At 34.2% G+C, this 21562-nt stretch overlaps 1 protein-coding gene and 1 pseudogene across 2 annotated transcripts; both read right to left on the reverse strand.

The window, feature by feature from the left end:
* Positions 1-13632: 13632 nt before the first annotated feature.
* LOC120068540 (beta-galactosidase 7 pseudogene) lies at positions 13633-16116 on the reverse strand (annotated as a pseudogene).
* A 1977-nt stretch (positions 16117-18093) lies between these two features.
* LOC120092790 (uncharacterized) lies at positions 18094-21149 on the reverse strand. Of its 2 annotated transcripts, none has more exons than XM_039050994.2 (5): positions 20956-21149; positions 20102-20675; positions 19783-20022; positions 18485-19695; positions 18094-18383 (listed from the first exon to the last, which is right to left on the reverse strand). In XM_039050994.2, exons 1-5 carry the CDS (start codon positions 21067-21069, stop codon positions 18294-18296), a joined length of 2229 nt encoding a protein of 742 aa, XP_038906922.1. In that variant the 5' UTR covers positions 21070-21149; the 3' UTR covers positions 18094-18293. The 2 variants fall into 2 exon arrangements, with proteins under 2 accessions (XP_038906922.1, XP_038906923.1); XM_039050995.2 differs by having other exon boundaries at positions 19783-20013; positions 20956-21148.
* Between the last annotated feature and the right edge of the window lie 413 nt (positions 21150-21562).

Below are 21562 nucleotides of genomic sequence, written 5' to 3' on the forward strand. Positions count from 1 at the left end.
TAGGAATACATTGGTCAAGCGCAACTTCACCACAAGACTTTGTGTTGATCGTGCTCGCAAACATCCACCCAAGAAGAATCACCGCAACATGGTGGACGCATCCGGACGAAAGGACAATTAAGATCGATGGGACAGAAAGCTGACAGCAGTCGGATCCAAATTAAGTTGACAGCCGATAACGGTCACAAAGTACATCCAGCTTTATCGGTGACAATTATCCAGCGGATCAGTTAGGAATTAAAGCTTTCCCATCTGTACAGCCAGGAGAGAGAAGCCGCCTTTCACCTTTGATGCCCTATAAATATTAAGTGCATTCTTCAGGGAAGGGGTTAAGCAGTCGATTACTTCATCACTTTACAAGTTCACACCTCTGTTCATAGTTTTCTTTTTCATTTCATGGTGGAGCTAGAGAAGAGTGGTGACGCTGGAGATCGTCCAAGACAACTCGAGAAAGAACTTTGGGGTGTAAGAGCAGGGAGCGGGTTGACTCTCGTGAAAGCGATAATATCTTTAGAGCATGAGTAGAACAGTGTAACACCTGGTGGCAAGAAATTGCTCCAAGCTCTTTACTATACTTGCATTGTTATTCTGTACTTCATCTTTTATCTATTCAATGGAAGTTATATTTCTACATTTGCTCAATCTCTTAATACGTATGAGTAACTAAACTAGTTGAATGGGTTGAGAGGAACTAAGCTAACATGATCTAAGAAGTTCATTGCTTACGATTTTCTTCTTTTATGTTGTGCGAAACATCCCTTTAGAGTTGCTCAAGAGAGAATCTAAAGAAAGAACCTAATGTCTCGAGAGAGCTAGGTAAGAATCTGACTTGAAAGAGTAAGATTAGGTCTGCATAAACAAGAAATAGGGACTTAAAGATAAGCTCTGTTTGTAAACTTGCATCGCATGCATCTTAGAAATAGGAATGATATTATGCGGTCACATATTTGTGTGAATGTCATGTTGTCATCGCATAAATAGAAATAGAGGTTTATGTGTAAACCCTGTAGACTTATCGCATATTTATCGCATGTGTTCTAGCCTTTGAAGCCGTAGTATTCACGCTAAAAGGTAGTTACTATTGTATGCATGTTGCATGATCGCAAGGCATGAACGCAACCTAGGGAGTGTTAGCCGAAACCCTTCTCAACCTGTTCACCGCATATTTATCGTATTTCCCGTTGCCAACTCTTTTCGAACTCTGCCACCTTTATTATTAGTTTCATTAACGCAATAACAAATCAACCACCTTATTTATTTTACCGGTATCGCAAGTTTTCATAAAAATCTCTAACGCAACTATTTTCACAAGTCCCTATGTTCGACCCTGGACTTATCAGGAAACTCAGAGAAATTTACACTTGAATTCCGTTGGGAAAACTTGAGTGCACATTGTAATTCCATCAATGCATATCATCCATTTTCCACATTTAATAACGCATCACAGTTCAAATTCACGGAGAGCAACTTGGATTTCGTGGAAGTCTTCAAAGGTACAAGTTCAGAAATCCTTCTCTTTTGAAATATTTTTCATGCATGCTCATATTAAGTGTAATTAGAGTGCTTATTGATTCTGATTTCTTCTGTTGTGTGTATATTCTTTTCATCAATTTACACATTAATTAAATAACTATTTATATATTAAATCTAATTTAATGTATATATATTTAATTATCATAAACATCGTATGTATATGTATAATACCTCTCTATTAATTAATTCTTTGTGAATCTAATTCACTTGAATTAATTAATTGAATCTAATTCAAATATCACTTTCCAATTTAATTTGAATTATAGAACATATCCATAATCAATTATATATTAAACACATTAATATATCGTTTCCTCAAATTAATTTGAACAATTTAAATCATCCCTCTTAAATATCCTCCAGTGAGCTAAAAAGGGAACCTAGTGGACTTATAGATCAGAAGCTCCAACGATATAAGATTAATTGGCTAAACTCATTAACCAAGTTCATCAATATTCGTGTGGGTACACTTCATTAAAGACCCACAACTGCAGTCTTTTCATTACAGATATATTCCTATGTCCATGGATATAGACTAATAACAACAAGTAAATCCTTCACGAGTGTTCTTAACTCTGACTGGGTCAAAATACTATTTTACTCTTGGGTTACCTCTGACTTCTTAAATACCAATGCTCCTCTATTGAACAACCCATTTATAGTGTAACCTATACATAGAAATCCCTCATGGGCCAATGAGAGGGTAGGGCTCTTTGTTCAAGTCCCGGAGACACTACTTAAGAGAACACTCATCTACTTAACCTTAAGATGGACAAGAGTGAATTACATTTTGTATGATTATGTTCCCAACTCCCCACTCGATCTTATCCCCAAGATGGTAGGCATATTGGGTCGGCGAACTGACCACCCTCACCCATACAAATCAAAGAAAAATTTCTCATGCACAAAAGTCCATAATATACTAAGGATTAAGATTAAATTGCCTAGGTCATACTATTGAAATAGGAACCTAACTAGTTAATAGTGTTACATCTAGTGGTTACTATTTCGTGGTCCAGTCTTATGCAAACTCATTACATAGGATACCTCTACTCGCATGTCAACTACACGAACACATTGGATCATTGCATTTGTATCAAATATAAAGTGGATTATATCTATAGTGTTACCAGGATAAGGTACCCAACCTTATCCCTATACTATAGATCAGGTTGTATCATGAACATTGATCTCTATATGTCTCCACATACAGCTCAAGACTCATAAGGCAGCCTTTGGATGTTAGTTTATTAGATTTAGGGTTATTAAGACATAGACAAACAACATAAACAATAACGTTTATTGAATTAACATCTATAACTCTTTATTAATGATAGTCAATTAACAACATTTACTGTCTACGAGTTTTAGGGCATAAAATCCAACAAACTCCCACTTGAACTAAAACTCTAGTTAATGGGTTGTACATAATATCAAAATCCAAAAGGTAGGATAATGCTAAATAAATACAACAAACTAGGGCATCCATATACCCATTACAGATCTCTCACTTGCCCTAGATTATACAATGTACATGTCTCGTAGACTTAGACTTTCTAGATGACCCTCAAACACTTTAGTCGGGAGAGAGCCTTTGTAAATAGATTAGCAATGGCTATTGCCCCACTGTTGTCATAGTATAAGTGGACAGGCAATTCCATATTTGAAACCACTTCCAAATCGTTTAGGAACTTTCTCAGCCAAATTGTTTTCTTTTCTACTGCATAAGTAGCCACATACTTAGCTTCCATAGTGGAATCTGCAATACATCCTTGCTTGATGCTACCATAGCTCCCCCGTTTAGGATAAGTACTGATCCTGACGTGAATTTTCTAGAATCCTTATTAGTCTGAAAATCAGAGTCGGTGTATCCTATAAGGATCAAATCCTTAGCTTCATACACCAGCTTATAGTCCTTTGTTCTCCTAACATACTTGAGGAGGTTCTTAACCACAGTCCAGAGGTCTAACCCTAGATTGGACTGGTGCCTATTAACTATTCCCACTACATAACAAATTTCTGGCCTAGTGTATAGCATAGTATACATTAAGCTACCCACAGCTGAGGCATAGGGAATATGTCTCATATCCTCAAATTCTTAAGGTGTCTTAGGACACTATTCCTTAGAAAAATAAACCACATTCCTGAAAGGTAATAAATCCTTCTCAGAGTTCTGCATTGAATATCGAGTCAACATTTTGTCGATATAAGTTGTTTGAGACAAAGTCAACGCTTTGTTCTTGCGATCCTTAATGATTTGGATCCCAAGTACATATTGCACCTTTCCCAAATCTTTCATTTGGAATTAGGTCGCCAATCATTCCTTAATATCAATGAGGTATCCTACACCATTCTTAATGAGTAGGATATCATCCACATAAAGTACTAGAAAAACTACTTTATCATTGATTATTTTTTGTAGATACAAGGTTCATCGACGTTTTGATCAAAACAAAAAGATTTGATCGTTGTATCAAATCTAATGTTCCAAGATCTAGATATTTGTTTCAATCCATAAATTGATCGATTCAACTTGCAAACTTTTTGCTAAAGCAGTCTTGACATCCATTTACCATATCTCATAGTCATAATATGTGATTATGGACAAGAGAATTCTTATAGACTTAAGCATAGCAATAAAGGAAAAAATATCCTCATTGTCAACTCCTTCCCTCTGGGTATAACCCTTTGCTACAAGTCTAGCTTTGAAGGTCTATATCTTTCCAGCTACATCTCTCTTTCTTTTATAGATCCATTTGCACCCTATGGGTTTTACCCTTTAAGGTGAATTTAGAAGATCCCATACGGAATTAGAGTACATAGACTTCATTTCCAGGTCCATGGCTTTGACCTATTGGTCCTTGTCTACATCATTCATTGCTTGTTTATAGGACAATGGATCCTCAACACCATCATCTGGTATGACAACCTGAGTTTCAGTTAAACTCAAGTAACGGTCAGGTTGTATCACAACCCTCCCATTACATCGATGCACTCTTAACGATTGAAAATGATGAGACTGGCCTGAAGTGTTGGCTTCTTCATTAACTCTTGATGAAGACCAGCTGCATCAACAACCCTTGTTAATTCTTCAGTAGCTTCACTTAATACTATTTTGCTTCATGGTTTATGATATCTCAAGTGGTCTTCTTCCAAAAATGTAGCTTTCTTGATACAAATACCTTATTTTCTTGAGGATCATAGAATAGACCACCTCTCATTTCCTTAGGGTAACCAAAAAATTGGCATGATCTTGAATGAGGTTTCAACTTCTTAGGATTTTTCACTAACACATGTGCAGGACAATCCCAAATTCTGAAGTAACATAAAGTTGGTTTTTGCCCCCTCCATAACTTGAAAGGTGTTTCAGAAACACTCTTTGAGGGAACATTGTTCAAGATGTGAATTGCAGTCTCTACTGCATACCCCAAAACGAATTAGGAAATTAAGCATAATACATCATAGAGTGAACCATATCTAATAAGGTTCTATTTCTCCTCTCTAATACACCGTTCTGCTGAGGTGTACCAGGTGTTGTTGGGATTGAATTCCATGTTCTATTATATAGTTTTGAAATTTTAAATCCATGTACTCTCCACCCCGATTATATCAAAGTGTTTTGATTATTTTATCTAATAGGTTTTCAACTTCAGTCTTATACTCTTTGAACTTTTTAAAAGCTTCAGACTTATGTTCCATTAGGTATAAGTAACATACCTTGAATAATCATCTATGAAAGAGATGAAGTATTCGTATCCTCCTTTCGCCTTTACATTCATCGAACTACAAAGATCTGAATGTATGAGCTCTAAGGGCTCTTTGGCTCTATAACCTTTTCTACTAAAACGTCTCTTGGTCATTTTTCCTTCAAGTCATGATTCACAATGAGGTAATAATCTTCTAACTTATTTAGAAGTCCATTCTTTATCAATCTCCCGATCCTCTCGAGATTTATATGGCCTAATCTCAAATGCCAAAGGTACGTATCATTGTTACTTTGAGAAAATCTTTGCCTTTCAGTTTGAGTATTAACAATTTCAAATATCTCATGATTTAAAAGTGCTTTTGATTCAGTTGGTCTTAACACATATAAGTTGTCTTCTAGTTTAGCTGAACAATAATCACACCATTTTTTAATAATTAATGCTTTATTTGAATTAAAAGAAATTGAGGATGATTGTTCAATTAAACAGGAAATAGAAACAAGGTTCCTCTTCATTTTGGGAACAATGTATGAGCTTTCTAAAAACAAAAATCTACTTCCCAAAAAAAAAAAACTTAACAGCTCCCACTGCACGAGCTGAAATGTCGTCTCCCGTTCCAACCTTGAGCGTCATTTCACCCTCTTCGAGCTGCAGGAAGGAACTAATTCCTTGTAAAGAAGAATAAACATGATTGATGGCTCTTGAATCAAGTATTCAGCCATCATAGTCTTATTTTCCACTAAACAAGTTTCCAGAATAAGTAAATCATATTTATCTTCTTTCTCTTTCTTCTTCTCAACAAGGTACTTAGGGAAATTTTGTTTTGAGTGACCATCCACATTATAATGGAAGCATTTGTCCTTGTAAATCTTAGCTTTGCCCTTGCATTTCCCAACAGCGGGAGCTCCCCTTCCCTCCTTTCTTTTTCTGGATCTTTTAGAACTAAAGGTCAAAGGAATAAATATAGTTCCAGGGGATGAACTTTTATGGAACTTTTTGGAATGGACAACATTTTTTTCTCCTTCTACTGGTCCCTTACCTTTCATAAGGGACTCAAAAGTCTATAAGTCATTTAGAAGGGTAGTCAGATTGTACTATATTTTGTTCATAACCGCATTGCTGCAGAATTGAAGAAAACTCTTTAGAAAACTTTCTAAAATAAAGGACACCTGACTCTACTCGTCAATGACCACACCGTTCATTTCAATGACATTGAACTGGACCATCAAGTCGAGAACATGTTCTCTCATTGATTGGTTTTCTTTCATGTGCACATTGTAAATGTACTTGAAGGCCTTATACCAGGTCTGAATGGACGGTTGTCCAAACATCTCTTGGAGGGACTCCATGATCTGACATGCAAACATCATGGCCTCATGCTTCTTGGTAAGAACGTCAGATAGACTTGTCAAGATGTAGACTCGGGCCTTATCATTAGCCTTCATCCATTGATTGGTTTTCTTTCATGTGCACATTGTAAATGTACTTGAAGGCCTTATACCAGGTCTGAATGGACGGTTGTCCAAACATCTCTTGGAGGGACTCCATGATCTGACATGCAAACATCATGGCCTCATGCTTCTTGGTAAGAACGTCAGATAGACTTGTCAAGATGTAGACTCGGGCCTTATCATTAGCCTTCATCCAACAAGCATACTTCAACACTTGGGATGCATTTTGACTAGATTGGAGGGCATTCCTTCATCAAGACAAACCGCAGATCATGAATAACAAAAATTGTATTCAGAATAGATTTCCACGTAGCATAGGTTTCACTAGTTAATTTCTTATTTTTAAGCAAAGATATGATTGTGGAAGACATGCTGAAATATACAACAATCAATTGACCCTATTAGTTATATTTGTCATAATCCAATACTTAATAATCCAATTAATTTAGCAAACACATATGCAATTATAAAACCCTAATTAAACTATTGATTTTTGTTTTTGCAATGATACTTTAGAGGTTTAGAGTAACAACCACCGAAAGGTGATCAGCTACTCTTCCTCTAAATTGAGACAATCTCAGCCAATCACTAACACCAGAATAACTCCTATTCCTATAGTTTTTAGCTATCGTTGTTTCGGTCAAGGATTCATTAACTAACTTAATTTATCTGGTAAGTGTGGCCCTCCCATTTTCAGATCTTAGAGGTACGCTTCGATGGGCTACCGAAGTAAATGAAAATTGTTGAAGATTAACCTAAGAAACCTTATCCATTGTTGGAGTTTGCATTGTTCTAACCCCTATAATTAGGCCCTCTGAAGGGATGGTCGCTCCAGGATAACACGCAAGCGGACCATAGGAATCTCATAGTGTAACCTAATGGAGGAAATAATAGGATGCATTGACACTCGTCCCTCTCCCACTTACTATGAACACTTTCCTCATTCACCTTGTTATTGACCCATGCGAACACTTTTCGAATGGAGGCCGCGTCCAGGGTGACATGAAACCGAGTATGAATCTCACGGTATGAACTCTTAGAAACGTGAGAGCTGAAGTTTGATATATCATATAAGCCAATATCCTCCCACTAAAGTATTTTAGTACTTTTAGGATTTTATTATATTTAGTTAAAACCCGACTAATGAATCTATCTAAGTCCTTTTAATTTGCTCAACATAACATTTATATTGAATGATTTAATAATATTTGATTTATTAAACTCTTTTAATAAAATCAATCATTTAGCATATTTATAAAATATTTTCCCAATTCACCTTCCAGGTCGATTTCCAGGTGGAGATGTTTCTTTTCCGTCAACTTAAATACCCCATCCTAGACAGAATTTTCCTTAGACAAAGGTCTCTTATGAGCAATTATTTAATAAATTTAATCTTTTAATTAAATTCATTTTAATCCTATTAAAAGAAATTAAAAAGATTAACCTATTCCTAATCCCATTAGAAAAAACATAAGTCTAGCTTGATTAATTTTAAACTGTTTAAAAATAATTTGGACCTATGTTTGCATGCAACTCTTGATTATAGATTTTAAACTATTTCATTAAAACTATAACACTTATATTTTAATGTTTTATTAAAACCTATAAATTTTCATCCAAAGACATCAATTTAATACAAAATTATATTTATCTAAGTAATGTCATGCTCAATGCGAATTCCATTTTCATTTGATAAATATAACACTTATATAAATCATACATGAATAACAAGCATTCACAAACATCATTTCTTTATTTATTATAACAATTTTAATATATAGTATGATGCATGGATATGCTTAGGTTAATCATACATCACTAACATAACACTTATATCTTGATGCATGAGCGTGTTAATTTAATCATGCATCTATAAAATATAACCCTTTATATTTATTTATGACGTATGTACATGTTTATCCTAAGGTGGGATATTTTTGAATCTATATGACATACAATATGTAATATAAATTCGAAGATTAAGTTAAACATCCATCTAGTGCATAATTAAATTAATTTAAATAGAAAAAATTGGATCGATTTTGGCACCCTAATGCAAAATTAATTGATTAAATTAATATAACTATTATATTAATATCAATTAAATAATACAAAGGGAATTAGGTCAAAACAGCTACAGTTGAACCATCCTCGTGCGTGCCACCAGCACTCTGTCGAAACTCAGAGCGTTGCAGTGTTGAGGGCAGCATTGCAACGTTATGACTGCTTTGTGTTGCATCTGCCTTTCAGCATTGCAACACTGCGATAGTAGCATAACAACACTGAGCGACAAAGTGTTGTTATTCACATCGTTTTCAGCTCCAAAATTGCCCTTAATACTTTCGTTCCTTCCTGATCTCTTCAACAACTGTTGCTATTTCGATTGACGTGGACTTACAGACTCGAAGTAAAAATTAAATTGCCTCAAAAATAAAACAGGCCCTTACAATTTAATTAAATTAAAAGTAATCTAGTGCATAAATTGAAAACATCTAATACAAACCGACATTCAAATATTCCAAATGCAGAATATTAAACCGACCTCTAAACTAATTCTTTTTTCAAAAAATATGAAGAATGTGGATGCAAGAACCTGACTCTGATAATGAACGGCTTCACAAACTCTGATAACAACTCTGACTCTGTAGATTCCCAAGCTTCACAAACAATCCTCTTTAAGTTCTAATGAATAGCTCCTCCAACAATCTTGATCACGAACAATTTCTTGAACAATCTCAAACAATACCACAAGAGTATTCTTGTTATTCTCTATGATTCCAATAGAGGGATAAGTGGTATCCAACTATTGGGAGAGGGAGAGGAAAAAATGGTTTTGAAGAGTCGAGAGGACTCTCTTTGTGGCTTAGGAAAAATTTTGCACAGTAACACTTGTGTGTTGTGTATTGTTAGTGTCTTTGTATCTATCTCCCAAAGGGGCCATAGGTAGGTATTTACATAGAGAAGGGTCAAACCTTTTCCAAATCATTTTCCTATTTCCCTTTTTCACAATTAATTAATTAATTAATTAATTAGCACAATTAAATAACACTTATTTAATTCAGTTTGCACATTAATTAAATAACTATTTATACATTAAATTAATTTAATGTATATATTTAATTATCATAAGCATCGTATGTATATGTGCAATACCTCTCTATTAATTAATTCTTTGGGAATCTAATTCATTTAAATTAATTAATTGAATCTCATTCAAATATCACTTTCCAATTTAATTTGAATTCTAGATCATATCCATCATCAATTATATATTAATCACATTAATATATGGTTTCCTCAAATTAATTTGAACAATTCATATCATCCCTCTTAAATATCCTCTAGTGAGCTAACAAGGAAACCTGGTGGACCTATAAATTAGAAGCTCCAACGATATGAGATTAATTGGTTAAACTCATTAACCAAGTTAATCAATATTTGTTAACCGTGAGTACACACCACTAAAAACCCATAACTGCATTCCGTACACACCATTAAAGACCCATAGCTGCATTCTTTTCACTACAGATATATTTCTGTGTCTACGGATATAGACCAATAACAACAAGTTAGTTCTTCACGAGTGTTTCTAACTCCAACTAGGTCAAAATATCGTTTTACCCTTGGGTTATCTCTGACTTCTTAAGTGCCAATGTTCATCTAATGAACAACATTTTTATGGTGAAACCAATAAACAGAAACCCCTCTCGAGCCAATAAGAGGGTAGGGTCCTTTGTTCAAGTCCTGAAGACACCACTTAAAGGAACACTCATCTACTTACCTTTAAAATGGGAATGAGTGAATTTCATCTTGTATTATTATGCTCCCAGATCCCCGCTCGATCTTGTCCCCAAAATGGTAGACATATTGGTTGGCGAACTGGCCACCCTCATCTATAAAAATCAAAAGACAATCCTTCGTGAACAAGAGTTCATAATATACTCAGGACTAAGAGTAAGTTGCCTAGGTTATTCTATTGAAATAGGGACCTAACAAGTTAATGGTGTTACATTTAGTGATTATTATTTCGCGATCCGGTTTTATGCAAACTCATTGCATAGGCTACCCACACTCGCATGTCAACTACACAAACACGTTGGTCAATGCGTCTGTAACAAATACAAAGTGGGTCGTATCCATAGTGTTACCAGGATAAGGTACCCAACCTTATCCCTATACTATAGATCAAGTTGTATCTCGAACATTGATCCCTTTATGTTTCCACATACAGTTTAAGACTCATAAGGCAACTTTGGATGTTATTTTATTAAATTTAGGGTTGTTAAGACAAAAATAGACAAACAAGACAAACAATAACATTTATTGAATTAACATCTATAACTCTTTATTGATAACGATGAATTAATAACATTTACTATCTACAAGTTTTAGGACATAAAACACAACAGATTTTTGGTTCAAATACGTACTCTAGCTCTATGCCTTCCCTCATATACTATTTGCAATGCTTTAAAAAAAACATGCAATATGCCTTCGATCGAGGTGTACCTGTAAAAATCAAACAAAATCCAAACAATAGTTAATTCACAAAGTCCCCAACAATGACGTCAAAAACTTGTTGTATATCGTATATGTGATATATTGATTGATCAAATTATCCTAAATCAATACAAGTTTTCTCTAGCTAAACCCAAGTGCAAGCTTAAATAAAGATTCATGATAAGTACCAGGATCAAACACAGGACTTTTCAATTAATCTAAATTGGCTAAGGTGATTTTTACAAAGTAAGAGCACTCAATTTGAACGGCGTTGTTTGTATCAATAAAATAATTAAAAGAACTAACAAAAAAAGAGGAAAAAGTGATGAAGGTGAACAAGGAGAATGATAGTGGAACTGTGATATGTTGAATGTGTGTGTGTGTGTGTGATGGTTATGAAGACATTAATATTTCAAACGATGACCATATAACTCGATTTTAATCCTGAGTGAGTTATGAACTCTGGTTCATAAAGTTCGTTCTTTGATTTGAATGGTGAGAGTGACCTTAGTTGCCGACTCAATATGCATATAATTTTGGAGACGTACTGAGTGAGGAACTGGGAACATAACTTCAAAAGATGGAATTCACTTCTCCCTGACTTTAGGGTAAGTAGATAGGTTGTTCCGTTAAGTGTTGACTCTAAGACTTGAACAATGAGGCCTCACCCTCTCACTAGTCCAAGAGGGATTTAGTTTATGGTTAGACCATAAACAGATTGTTCAATTGAGAATCGGTGATACTTAAGGAGCAAGAGATAATTATAGAGATAAACGGTAATTTGACCCAACTATAATTATAAAAAAACTTAGGGTTAGCTTACATCAAATGGTTAATTCAATAGACAAAAAAAATATTCTACAATTCTTAAGAGTGCAATATGGGTCTTTGATGGTATGTCCCATAGTTAATGAAGGTTGATTAATATAATTAAAGAGTTTAATTAATTAATCTCAAATCATTGGAGCTTATAACTGTAGGTCCATAAAGTTTCTCTACTAGCTCACAACAGATTAAACAAGGAAATTAAGTGTCGAAAGAATTTGAAATGTTCAAATTAATGAAGGAAATTAATTGTATATGATACACTAAAATATAACATTAATTTTGAATTAAATTCAAAATTAAAACTTTATAATATGGGAATATTAATATTTGAATAAGATTCAAAATCAAATTAATATGAAGAATATGTAATTAGAATGTAATTCATATTTACAATAAATTAAATATATGATATTTAATAAATTAATTAAATTTGATTCAATTAATTAATATTTAATTAATAAATTAAATTAATTAAATTATTTACATTTAATTATCAAATATAATATTAAATTTGTTTTGTTTAATGTATTTATTTATTAACCATTCATTAGTTAAAAGAAAAGAAAATAACTCCTTGCTTAGTGAGTGGAGTGGGGAGGGGGAAGTAGTAACTCCGTTGTATTTCCTTCATGGAGAAATCTCTATGGTTTTAAGAAGAAAATTACATTTATTTTGAAAACTCTCTGATGAATTTTGATTTACCTTCTCTTTTTTTTAAAAAAAAAAAAAAAAAAAAATCAGCAAAAAACAAAATAGAGAAAAATTCTATGTGTTCTCTTCCTACATTTTCACAAAGGATACCACAATCTCCCTTATTCCGAGAGAATAGTAGAGAAGACCATATTGGTGGTGTATGAATCAAATTGGTTCACGTTGTTGTGTTTTCAAAGTTGGATGAAGTTTTGTAGAAGAGTTCTCTAAAAGATATTTCAATTTGCACACTTATCTTTCTTGTTATACTTGCTTAAGCCTATGTTATTTTCTTGTTATGTTTGAAATTGTTCTAACAAAATTGGGCAAAAGTGATCATACACTTCCACAAAAAAGATTTGATTCCTTAAAGAGTATGCTTTAGGCACCAAAATGGTCAATGTGTGTGCAGGAATACTCAAAACGAACAAAAAAAATGAAACTTAATATCTAAGTTGCGTTAGACATTATCTAACCATTTGCGAACATATGAAGGTTGGGACTAAATTTTGTCAACAAGAATCAAGTAGACATACATTGTTCCATATTACATCATAATGTATTAAAAAAGCATTGTATGAGAATATCATTGTTTAGATTCATGAACTTAAAGGAGTAAAGGTATGTGAGTTATGAGTTGAGTTTTGCTTCCCACCATTATCCATGTCTTTTACATTTACGGAATATACTTATACACACTCTCTGTCAAACCACATTCATATTATTTTACCTATAATTAAGCATATATACATGTATGTTTATCATCGTTTAAATAGTTCATGAAATAGGCATGAAAATTTATTGACCACAATAAGTTTCTAATTTCTCATATGTTTGTGATTAGTAAGTCATACCATGAAAAGGAAAGAAATAAGAATATATGATTTTCTAGAAATTAACATGTATATATATATATATTACACCATTCAATTCTTTGTACATAGTGCTTGAACTGCCAATCTAGCAGATAAATTTGTAGCATCGCCTAATCCAAACGACTTTACGGATACATCAATTGAACAATTTTCCATGCCAATGCAAACCTTTTCCATCAAAAGAGCACTATTTGTCACATCCCATGAGCCTTGTTTAAACAAACCACATTTTCCCTTTGGATTTTCATAGCTAGCAAATTGGATTTCAGAGATGACATGTCCTCCCTGACAAGACAACTCTAAGGTGCTTCTTTCATTAGCATTTCCACATATAGTTCCTATTGTGATGGTTTGAATTGACACTTGTTGGGGATTTCCACCAATTTCTTCAAATAAAATCAATGTGTTTGTGTCGCTTGATAAAAACGATCTTCGAATGTGATACCAACTTTGAGAAGGATTTCCACAATTTCCAACACATTTGCTTAGGTTATATGCACATCTGTAGTCACAGGTTGCACTGTAACTATCATTCCCAGTAATGAAAGAAGGCCAAAATCGACCTATGCTTTGCCCATTTACCCAAACTTGACCTTTTCCCATTCTTTGCATGTCCAATGTTACTGGGTCAATTCCTGAAGGGGTTTTAAAACTAGTTTTGTACCATGTCATTCGCCTTCCAATAGATTTTTTTATTTAATGCACTTCAATTTGTTCTCTGTGAGAACATTGGTTGTAAGTTTGCTTCATTTCTCCATTTAATCCTACCTTATAAGACCATAAATTTGATGACAAATTAGTTGTTATATTTCCATCTCCAATTAGATAAATAGGACCTCCATCAATTCCTGTTGACACCATATCATAAAATGCATCGTAATTCTTTAGTCCAACTGTGGCACTCAAAAGGGCTATTGTGTTGGTTCCAAATTTTAATAGAAGAGGTTTCTCAAACACAAAACTCTGGCCATTACTCCCCCATTGAGACCCAATGTACCTTCTATTAACAAAGATATGAAGACATGACCCTTTGTATTCACTTGGAGAGTCACATTTTGAAGCGAAGATATTGCATTAGTGCACATTGATCATGTACTACAAATAGTCGCTGAAATCAACAGTGACTCCTTTTAATTCCAAAAGAAGGTTTGCCATAAATTTTCCATTTCCTTGTAAAGTGTCTTTCATAGGCTCTGGAGCCCAAGCCCACAAAAGCTGTGCATTTTCCTTCTCATTTTGCTCTTTCACAAACATAGATGTTTGAGAATTTACTTTTGTAGGATTGTAAACCTCCTTGTTACAACCATCAAGAATGCTCATAGACCAAGTAGGTACAAAATACTTTCCATCTGTCTGCAAATCTATGGTGGCATCATTGCTGTCATTTGTGTTGCTCAGAAAGCAAAACCTTTCCCCTGTTGTTGGGTTAGAGAATTTTGTTAAAGTTATAGAGCTACCAAAGTTTTGATTTGAGTACGTGCCGTTAGTGAGAATCTTTTCTCCTAATTTGATTGCTGCATGGAGCTATTTGAGATGCCCCCATTTAGGTTGATTCAAGTTCCCATATTCATCAAGTGGAGCATTGTAATCATAAGATGTAGTGATGAATGGACTTCCCGATGTTCTTCCAAAGTTGGTGCCTCCATGATACATGTAATAATTGTTAAAGATACCACCAGATTGAAAAAATCTTGTCACAGAAAATGCTACATCTTCTGCAGTTCTGTAAGGGTCTTTGTCATCCTATTTCTTAAACCATCCCACTCAATTTTCAGTAAATATTTTTGGGGTCTTAGGATTTTTGGGAGTAACGTTATCACAGTAGAATCCATTGCATGTATTAATGATAGGTTGTGGGGCATCACTTTATTGGCACATGATCTATGGAACACCAATATTGAGAGATTCAGCCATTTGAGCACACCAATTGATATATGCTTTTCCTGCATCTCCATAAGGTGTCATCACATTTTCATACTCATTTTCGATTTGAGCCAATATTATTGGCCCTCCTTGTGATGCAAAGAGGTTGGCTTGTTTACACATATTCACTATCTTTGTCGTGAAAGTTTACATTTCATTCTTGTAGACCTGATTGTCAGTTCATAGTTGGATTCTCGGCATATTGTGTAACCACATTGGAAAGCCTCCATAGTTACACTCGGCACACACGTAAGGATCAATTCTCATAACAACGTAAAGCCCTGCATCTTGGATAAGCCGAAAGAATTTGATAAAATCTAGATGTCCAGAGAAATCATATTTTCGTCGTTGAGGCTCGTGACGATCCCAAAAAATATATGTCTCGATTGCATCAAGTCCGCCATCTTTAGATTTTTGAATAAGATCAGGCCACATTGCTTCTATGCTACGTGGATAATGAATAGAACCTGAGAAGATAATACGTCGTTCACCATTGATAATTATGGCATTTGAATCATATGAGACATTATTTCTCTTACAAAAAGACAAGGAAGCTAAAGTTGCAATGATGAGAAGAACGAGCCATTGAAGCTCAAACATCTTCGATCCCATAACTTATATGATTGGTCTTGATCGATGTGTTTATTTATATAGAGAAACATGGTGATAAGGTGAGGGATCTTTCCTATCTACATTTGTATTCTAATTGTTGACGAATTCTAAACATAGAAAACATGCCAATGAATTTTAAGTGGCAAAACTACTTTATTTATGAGTTGCATTACCTAAATTTAGAAAGCACTAGTCAAACCTCATCCTTAAATATTTTTTTACCCAATAAAAAATGTGCAATTAACAAAATTGTGTTTTTTCAACTCAGATTTTCTCTTTTATTTTTCATCTTTGGTTTAAATTCGTAACCCAAAAACTGGCTGCTTAGGCTAATATAATATGTTGAATAAGTTCAATCAGTGCGAGAGTTATATTTAGTTCGAGCTAAATCTCGTTAGTTTGAGGCTCATGGTATTCCACAATGCAAGAAGATAATATTTGGGGTTCAAGTGCTCATTTAAGTATCAATTTCATATCAAATCATCTAGTATCATTTTTGTGACATATTTTATCATGTGACAAATTTATTATTATTTAGGCTAGATTTTCTTTGTCATACAATGCACTAAAATTCTTTATTCTATATATAGAAAATGAACATCTTAGTTTGGATCAATAATAGTCTCCAACAAATTCTTATTTAAATATATTTTTCGAAGGCTAGAAGATATTTTTTTCAATAGCAAAAAAAAAAAAAAAAAAGGACTATTGTGTATTCTAATTTTTTTAAGAAAACAAAGGGTAGACTTAGATAAGATTAAATTTGTTAGAAAACTTATCCATGTATGCATACACTCCAACAAATATTTAAGGGAGGTATTCTAAAATCGTCTCCTCGTGACTTTGGAATTATCAAGAAAATGTATCGAAACACGAATACAAGCATATATGATATATAAAACTGCTAACCCAATAATTCAAATATAGAGAAATCTATCAAATGAAAGACTCTATCGCTTATAATCTCCGAGAGCTAAATCCACATTTTGCTATATTTATAAATTTTCTTTTGCACTATGTTATATCTGTAATACTTTAGATCTGATTGCTATATTTTGCAACTGCCTAAAGAAATCTCTCAATAATGTCAAAATGAGAGGAATATAATACAAGATCACTTTTCTATATATCATACAAAAAATATGTTTTTCTATCTCAAGAAGAAAAGACAGTTTTGCTCATACAAACCTTGTAATATGAATTTGCAAGAGGAATAGTGTCAACAAAGACTTCTCAATTTTCAATGCAAATTCTTGGTCTTATATGGTTTGAGTAAAATAAGGAGATAAAAATGCTGCTTCAGATATATCAGGAAATGTTCAGATGCAAAGCATGATGTTTTTCTATCAAACCTGCTGTTGGAGAATGAAGGATTTTTTAAGTATTAGTGCCAAAAGTAACAATTTAGTCCATTGAACGTTCAAATTTTAACAATCTAGTCTCCCCCAAGTCTTTGGTACTTAACAATTTATCCTGAAAAACTATTATTAAAGCCTAAAGTGATGATTAATTTTGATTATTTATAATCATAACGAAAGTATAATTTTGACAAATTTTTAACAATCAAAGAGTAAATTGTTACTTTTGCAAAAGTATTTAAAAAAAAAAAAAAAAAAAAAATCAAAGAACGTTTGTGGCCATAGCACCCCCCAGTTGCCAGTGCCAATTGCTTCATTTGGTTGAAGCAAAACAGAATTCCCACTTTTCATTTGAACTAGAACTAGAAGGCTTTAAGTGTTAAATTCTTAATATTTTTCTCACTTTTATAAACTAGTTTTACTCCCTCAAAATATTAGGCAGGATGGATTGATTTATAAAGTCAAGAAAAGAAAATCAAGTAGTTCTTTATCTTAAGAGTTGAGAACATTTAACCTTACTACCATTCTTAAATGGCTCCATTTGCAAGAAAAATATTACACAAAGGAATAAAGATTTTTCCTTATCCATAGAATTCTAAGATGGATGCCAACTAGTCAGTTGTTAAAACACAAACTGCATAGAATTTGATTATTAAACTGATGAACAAAATCAGACAAACTAATTGTTTACCTCATTTTACCCTCTCAAAAAATCATCATGGAAAACAATAAATGAGAAACCCAGAAATTGAAGATCAAATAAAACATGAGGCAAACCACAGTTTGAACCATCCACAATTTCCTCTCTTCTCAAGACTTTTAAAATCTCCTCTCCAATTCATTAATGGTCATTATATTTTCTGGCACTGGCTGTAAAGCAGTTCTCACCTTCCCCCCACCTCCAACAACCTGTTCATTACAATGCATAAAACACAACATATCTGTGTTATTAAGAATTCAAGTTCATATAAATGCAAGAAAACATTGTTATAAAAATTCAACATGCTTACTTTTGAGTTGATGCTATTATTGTCCATCTTCTGTTTGCTAAGTTGGAGTTTTTCCTTGAACATCTTCTTCAGCTGTCTTAAGCTCATATCATTTGTCTCCACAATTTGCTTCTCAATGCAATTTGCTTTTTCCTGTTCTTTTCCATCTTCTTCCTCCTCAGCATCTGAGTTGTCCATTAGCAGTCTAATGGTTTGTTCTCTTACTGGAGATTTGGTTCCTACTGTTGGCCTAGGAAATTGAGTTGCCAGTGCCAATTGGTCAGCTCCAAAAGAGGGTAATGATTGAACTCCATTGTTGTTGGAGGAAGTGGGAATGATTTCCACCAAAGCTTCCTCACATTGAACATTGTCATTTGGGATTTTGGGTTGAGAATCGATAGCGTCAACATCTATGTCTTTAGAAGGAGCTTCTTCTTCCATTTGCCATTGGATCTTGACATCAACCAAATCTTCAGAAACATTCTCAGGGAACTCCTCCATGGATGTGTTGATTGTTGTATCATCTTCTTCAGCTTGAACTGAAACCTTCTCCATTTCTGTTTCCTTCTTGTCTACTTCAATATCAGCATCCGATGCTTCTTCTTCGATTGTGGGATCTGATTCATAATCATACTCATCTTGATCATCTTTCACTTCTATAACAGATTCTTCATCACTGCTCAAGACACCATCATCAACTTGGGTTTTTTCTTCCACACTTTCATGGGGGAGAGAGAGTTCTTCGGCAGTATCCTTCATTAGTTTGACTTCTTCTTCATTAACTTTTTCAATTATATGTTCCAATTCATAAGTAGACTCATTTTCTGCTTCCACTTGGGTTTGATCATCTTTCACTTCCATAACAGATTCTTCATCACTGCTCAAGACATCATCATCAACTTGGGCTTCTTCTTCCACATTTTCATGGGGCAGAGACAGTTTTTCGGCAGTATCATTCATTAGTTTGACTTCTTCGTTAATAACTTCTTCAATTATATGTTTCAATTCACAAGTAGACTCATTTTGTTTAGATTCGACTTCCATACCGGATTCTTCTACAATGATTGAGTTGTCAACAACTTCAGTCAGATCCCCATCTTCAGTGGGCTGAGAAAGTTTGTCAGAATCGTTGATTTCCTCAGCAGAAATCTCCACAGAAACATCATCTTTGGAAGCTTCATTTGCTTCTTCATCTTCAGAGAAGCATTTCACATCCGAATTAGCATGTGGTGCTGCAGCGATGTACAGAACATATAAATTTATCAGCAAAATATTGCTCAATGCACAGATGAAGACATTTTTTTATGGGTTATTCTTACCTTCTGTCCCAGTATCATCACCATTATTTGCAGTAGCGGGTTTTTCTTCAGAAGATTTCAACGGATCATCAAGAACCATTTCTTGTTCCTCCTCTGAGAGTTCGACTTCAGACTCCATCTCATTCTTCTCTTGATCATCAATTTCCACACCCGTGTCTTTATCTAACTTGCTTTCTGATTCATCGGATTTCTTTGACTCAGTTTCTAATTCCGTATCCTCCTTCACGGGTCCTGCACCAACTGCTATCAATCATCAAATTTCTCAATTAAACAGATCAATATGCAAACGAAAAGGAAATAGTCGTTCAAAAATGCAAACCTGAACTGTTAGGCATATCATCGAACGACATATGGACAGTAATTGACTCCATTTCCCGGTCTTCCCCTAAACTCAAACTCTCCATGTTCTTCTCCAAAAATCTGACGGACCTTCTTGTACTGTAAACTCGTTGCTCCGCAGCTCCATTGTTCCGAGTCTCAGTTCGTTTACGAGTCGAGGCCCCCGCAACTCTCAGGCTTTTAGGCACAGCAGGCGTTTTTTCAATCGCCTTCTTTTTCTTATCCAAATCATTGTCCTCTTTCTGATCATCTACCGTCATCTGAAAATCCACTTTCTTGCAAGCTGAAGAAGCCGCTGCCGTCCTTCTCCGGCTACCCGGCAAGGACGGAGTAGTCAAAGCCACATTTAGATCTCTGTTTTCTGATTCCTCTGTGTCTCTTGCAGCTGCTGCACGGCGTGTTCGAGTAGTAATTGCCTCATCTTTGACGGCCTTTCTCCTTGTCGAGGTTCTCAGTGCAGTTCGTGGAATTTCCGAGGAAATAACCTCTGGCTTCATCGGCGATTCAGGTACTCCAGATCTTTCACCGTTAAAAAACTCTTCAATTCCTTCAACCTAAACCAAGAGTAGTTGAAGAAATGTCTACATTAACTTAAATAATCCCTAAAAAATCTTATTTACTTCCAATAAAGAAATCAGAACGCAGTAGAATTAAAACGCTTCAGAATCTCAGATCCTTCAGAATTAAAACGCTACATATCAAAATCACAAGATTCAAAACCAATAAACAGAAAAAATATTCAGATTCCCAACAGAACACACAAATCTTGAATTAAAAAATCTAAAATCAAAGGATCAACTACAGAAACAGAAAACAGTAAAAAAGATGACTCACGGATGAAAGAGCGGCAAGAGCGTCGGCCATGGCGACATTAGTGATATTGGCCGGAATCTTATTCCTCTTGCAGAGTGCTTGGAGCTCTTTCCTTGACAAGGTACGGAAATCCATGGCGATCGGAAGATAAATTTTGGTATGGATTGATGAAATTTTACGCTGCCACACGAAATGAGGCGATTCGATGAAGTTGAGAAGTGAAGACCCTTTTAAATACGATGATTGATGTAGAAAATAGCCGTTGTGTAAAGTGTAAACCCTAAAGAATGTTACCGTTAAGAGCGTGAATTTTGAATTTTGAAAAGGATGGACCAAGCCCACGGTCCATGTTATCTTCTGAAGATTATTTTTTTAATTTATTTATAGTATATGAAAAAACATGTAAGGAAATTTTTTAGTTTTCGTTTAAGCTTGTTCAAAGAAAACTTTAAGCCAGTATGTTTTCTTATCTAGGGAATTTCAAAAATAATTTGTGTTTAGTTCAATATAATATTGTACTTTTAATTGTTAATTCTTAAATATATAAAAATAATAAGAATTTCTTTAAAGAGTTCTAATGCTTTACAACTAAAAGTTTGAAGATTTGAGCTATATTTTTTTTCTTTTT

Source organism: Benincasa hispida, chromosome 12, assembly GCF_027475165.1.
Source record: "Benincasa hispida cultivar pf3 chromosome 12, pf3_genome.v1.1, whole genome shotgun sequence".
Classification (NCBI taxonomy): Eukaryota; Viridiplantae; Streptophyta; class Magnoliopsida; order Cucurbitales; family Cucurbitaceae; genus Benincasa; species Benincasa hispida.

Excerpts from the sequence above, each read along its gene's own strand:
- LOC120092790 (XM_039050994.2), bottom strand. The coding sequence starts at position 21,069 with ATGGATTTCCGTACCTTGTCAAGGAAAGAGCTCCAAGCACTCTGCAAG. Across the intron at positions 20,023-20,101 it reads TGATATGCCTAACAGTTCAG|TTGGTGCAGGACCCGTGAAG; the intron begins GTTTGCATTTTT and ends GATTGATAGCAG. Across the intron at positions 19,696-19,782 it reads TGATGATACTGGGACAGAAG|CACCACATGCTAATTCGGAT; the intron begins GTAAGAATAACC and ends ACATCGCTGCAG.